This window comes from Charadrius vociferus, unplaced genomic scaffold, assembly GCF_000708025.1.
Source record: "Charadrius vociferus isolate BGI_N301 unplaced genomic scaffold, ASM70802v2 scaffold1894, whole genome shotgun sequence".
NCBI lineage: Eukaryota > Metazoa > Chordata > Aves > Charadriiformes > Charadriidae > Charadrius > Charadrius vociferus.
The window spans coordinates 103,838-108,463 of NW_009648100.1; the positions used below are offsets into that span (position 1 = coordinate 103,838).

A 4,626-nucleotide genomic window follows, 5' to 3' on the forward strand; every position below is an offset into this window, starting at 1 on the left:
CAGGCCCCAGATCCCCCCCTGCACCTCTCGGTAGAGGTTATTTATAAAGGTCTCTGCCTTCCAGCATCACCAAAATGAGGTGTTTATTCCCTATTTTCGAGGGGGGACCCACTCATTTTGGGGGGATACCACCCATTTCAGGGGAGGAACAGCCATTCTGGGGGGGGGACCCATGCATTATTAGAGGGTGTACCCCCACTTAGGAGGTGTTTGTTCCCCATTTGAGCAGCACGCGCTGCCTCACTGCACAAACTCGGCTCCGAATATCAGCAATAAACGCGCGTGTGTGTGTGTGCGCGGTTACGGGCAGCAAAACAGGTCTCGCCCGCTGCCTGAGCCGCTCCGGTGCGATTAAATCCATCGGGGAAAGCGAGAAGCGCAAAAATACCCTTCTCAACTTACCGGTTTTTGAGCTGACAGGCGGCCGAATCCCTGCAGCGGGATTTGTGTCTCGTTGGGTTGATTTTTTTTTTTTTTTTTCTGAGTTAAGAAATGAAGCTGCTGCAGGTAAAGCTTTCAAATGCGCAATTCTGATGGTAAAATTGGGTGAGTGGATGTTTTATGCGGATTGTTTTCCTGCTTCCGGTTACCTTCGCTTCCCCCGCCGGTGTTCAATTGTCCCTCCCGGCACGGATGGAGTTAGAGCCGCGCGCCTGTGATTCATTTCCAGCTCTTTATTAGTGCTTTTTAATGAGATGTTAAATTAATACCTGGTTTGCTGGATGAAATTTCTCATGGTTCGCAGTGGGGGAGTCAACTGGAGCCCCTTCCCCTCCTTCCTATCCCCACCGCCTCGCTGGAGGCGGCCCCGTGGAAGCCGGGGGAGGGTGACTTTGAACTTCCAGATACCCCCAGTGCCAACTACAGACCCGGTTATGGACGGGCAGAGCCCACGTACGCTTGAATTTGGGTGGGATCCCCCTCGCCGTGGGGTTACGTCCTCGTTCGCTGGCGGGATGTGGCATTAATAAAAAGACTTTCTAGTAACACCCCCCACCACCACCACCACCAAATTTCGCTTTAAATAATGAACCTGTGCAGCCTGTTTTGTTATCTCGGCTGCTTTGGTGTGGCGGAGGTGTTTATTTAACTTTGAATTTCCACGGTAGTAATAGTTTATAACGTGAAATACGTGACCAGGCCAACGGCTGCTGTATAAAGGAGGTTCGTTTTCTAGAGCCTAATTAAAAACTCCCCGCTGTGCTCCGGTTTCTGTCGAGAGCTGTCTTTTTAAACCTCGAAGGAAAACGCTGAGCGGGAGCAGAGCAGGGGATGTCGTCATCCCGGTTGCTCTGGGAAGTGATTTGGGTGGAAAAGAGGGGTTTTCTGGTCCTCAGCGCTTGCCTCTCTCCCTCCCCTCGCAGATTATTGCATGAACCCGCAGACAGTTCTGCTGCTCCGGGTTATCGCCGCCTTCTGCTTCCTGGGAATTATCTGCAGCCTCTCGGCTTTCCTCCTGGACGTCTTCGGCCCCAAGCACCCGGCGTTAAAGATCACTCGCCGCTACGCTTTCGCTCACATCCTCACAGGTAAATCCCCGCGGACGCTGGAGGAAAACCCTGGGTTTCATTTTTAGCAGCTCCGACGCTCAAAGGGAAGGGAAAAAAAGCCTTTAAAGGGGGTTTTTTTGAGCCTTTGGTTTGGAGCTGCAGCGCCCATCCTACCCGCAGAGCTTCCCCTTCGCAGCGTTGTGCGTCTGAAGTGCAACAGAAGCCTCACGCAGCTGAAATTGCGGTGAAATTTTGGGGGAAGAGGAGGAGGATGAACATGAAGTGTCTGTTAATGGGTCTTATTTTTCAAAGAGATCCCGTAGCGCCTTTCTGAGGAAGAAGGGCGTCTCCTCTAGCTCCTGAGGTTGAAGGAGCTTTAATATCCCTTATCCCTGCCAGAATTACCCACGTCAGATCTGAGCGGCTCAGGGAAAGTCCGAGCTGTCAGCCTGCCCCAAACACCGAGCGCCGATTTGTCCCTGCTGCTCCTCCTAGGTCGCAAAAAAAAAAAAAACCAAACCCCAAAACCCCAAAAACCCTTTCCAAACCGTTCAGCTTCGGTTTGTGTCGCCGGTCGCCCCGCTCGGCGGGGTTTGTCCTCAGCCTGTGATCCTCCACCGCAGTTTTTCCCCCCCTCTCAGGCTGGATTTTGGGCATCCGCTGCCCCTTTTTCACCGCAGGCTCTCGCTTTCTGCCTGCGCTCGGTGGATCCGCCGTGAAACGAACTTGCCGCTTTATTTTTCCGCTGGGTTTTTAGCGTCTCTCCCGATCTCCTCTCTCTCTCTCTCTCTCTCAGTCTTGCAGTGTGCCACCGTCATCGGATTTTGCTACTGGGCCTCGGAGCTGATCCTCGCCCAACAACAGCAGCACAAAAAGTACCACGGTTCCCAAGTCTACGTCACCTTCGCCGTCAGCTTCTACCTGGTGGCGGGCGCCGGCGGAGCCTCCATCCTCGCCACCGCCGCCAACCTCCTGCGTCACTACCCCACCGAGGAAGAGGAGCAAGCCCTGGAGCTCCTCTCCGAGATGGAGGAGAACGAACCTTACCCGGCCGAGTACGAAGTGATCAACCAATTCCAGCCGCCGCCGGCGTACACCCCCTGATGCCGCCGGCACCGGGACGCCGTCGAGGCTTTCTCCCACCTCCAAACATCACTTTTTCGGCACCTCCTTCACACTTCTGATCTCTCAGAGAACTTTTCGGGTCAGATGACTGGCTTTTTTTTCTTCCTACCCCTTTAATTTTATTAACTCCATGGCGTGATTTTTAACCCTGCACCGGCTCGGCTGGCCGAAATAACGACGGCGTCATTCCCCTGCGTGGCTTCTCTCCGGCACGAGGGGCGGTGGGATCCGCTCTGCTCCGTCGCAGATCTCATCCCTGCCCTGCGCCGGGAAGGAGGGGGAAATTCGCGCTGGATTCCCAGCCCGGCACGCCGTGGATTCTGTCCCTCCTTCACCGAGGCGTAACATACACCTGGAGAAAGGTGTGGTGCGCGCGTGTGTATATATTTCTATATATAGATAAGGGGAAGCGCCCGCTGCGGTGGGATGGTGGGAGAGGAACGGCTGCACGGCAGGAGGAAGGTAGAGCAAAACTCCCCCCGTCGCTCTATCTGCTCCTCTTTTCTGACCGGCGCTGACCACAACGAGCATTTTGCACTTTATTTCAGGCTCGGGGGAGGCCGGTGACGGTTTCAGGGGCGGCTACCGGCGACTGTCACCGTCGTAAAACCCCCGGGTGAGGGTTGCAAGCGGGCGGCACAGCGTGGGCTTATGTCAAAGAAGCTTTTCTGCCACCGGTGGTGATTTTTGGGGGAGCTCTGTCCCTGTGTCCACTCCTCCTCCGTGGCTTTCGGCTCCTGTCGGCATCTCACCGAGCGATTCTTGAGGGTTTTTTAGCCAGACTTTGGTACAGCGACAGCTCCCCGCGAGCAGGTTGAGCCTGCGCTGGAAAACCGGCGTCTGCCTTGTAGCTTTTATGCAAGTTCCCCACCTCCACGCCAATTTGACTCTTCCGCTTTTTGCTTCCACTTTTAATCTCGATGTTTTTTCTGTCCTGCTCTTACTTTATTACCCCCTTTCCCTCTGCGAACCCCGCGAGACGTCGGACCTCGAGGAGCCAACGCTTCCCCGGACGGTGCCGCAGAGCCGAGGGAAAACCGATCCGGCGCGTCTGTACCCGCAGCCAAACCCCGAGGAGGCGGCTGGCAGGGAGAGAGTGAGGTTTTTTGGGCTGTTTAAAGCAAACCGAAGAGGAATTTAATAGGAAAAACCACAAGGATGCATCAACCTGAGCACGGAAAAGCCGCGGGCTGTCTCCGCAGAGGCTACGAGCAATTTAGGGAAGTTTTAGGACAGGTTGTAGACTCCCGATGATCCCTTTAATGCTTTTCTTGCCTATTTTCTTGCTGCTGGCCTTCTTGTCCAGCTCGTCCCCTTTTTTCCCGCCCCCCCCCCACCCCTGCACCCGCAGCAGCACTGACTATGCAAGAGCTTCGCCCGCTCTCCGGGGCTCAGGAAAACTCAGCCCGGGGAGAGCACTGCCCGCGCTCTGCCAGACTCCGAGGAGGAAAATTGGCCCCTTCAAACCCTCGAGGGGTTTTGGGTGGAAAGGTGCGGGGGGCGGAAAACTCAGCCCGGGGAGAGCACTGCCCGCGCTCTGCCAGACTCCGAGGAGGAAAATTGGCCCCTTCAAACCCTCGAGGGGTTTTGGGTGGAAAGGTGCGGAGCGCGGGGAGAAGCCGGCAGAGTGGCGGCGGGCGGTTGGGGGGTTTAGCAACCCCGGAGCGGCGTCTCTTCCTCCTCCGTCCCCCTGCGGGTCCTCGGCCAAAGAAAACATCCCGCCGGCTCTATCCCCGGCAATCCGGCTGGCGCGGCGATCCGGCTGGCAAACCTTTTTGGGGTTTCCCCACCGGTGATTTATATGCAAGAGAGGGGCTCGAGTGTAAATAGTCTGTGCATAAACATACTGTATTTCTGTAAAAAACTACAAAACAAAACAAAACAAAAAACCCAACCAAAAAACCAACCCAACCCACCACCGCCAAACTCGAAAAGAGACAAATGACGTGATTTCCCTCCGCCGCTCCGCGTTAACTGGATGGAATCCAGATGGGAGGCGGAGGCGCGGGGG

General features: G+C 55.6%; 1 protein-coding gene across 1 annotated transcript; it reads left to right on the forward strand.

Moving 5' to 3' along the window:
- The first annotated feature begins 875 nt into the window (after positions 1-875).
- TMEM127 (transmembrane protein 127) lies at positions 876-2,594 on the forward strand. The gene is made up of 3 exons (XM_009883884.1): positions 876-894; positions 1,338-1,529; positions 2,287-2,594. The coding sequence occupies exons 1-3, from the start codon at positions 876-878 to the stop codon at positions 2,592-2,594; spliced, it is 519 nt and encodes a 172-aa protein (XP_009882186.1).
- The last annotated feature ends 2,032 nt before the right edge of the window (positions 2,595-4,626 follow it).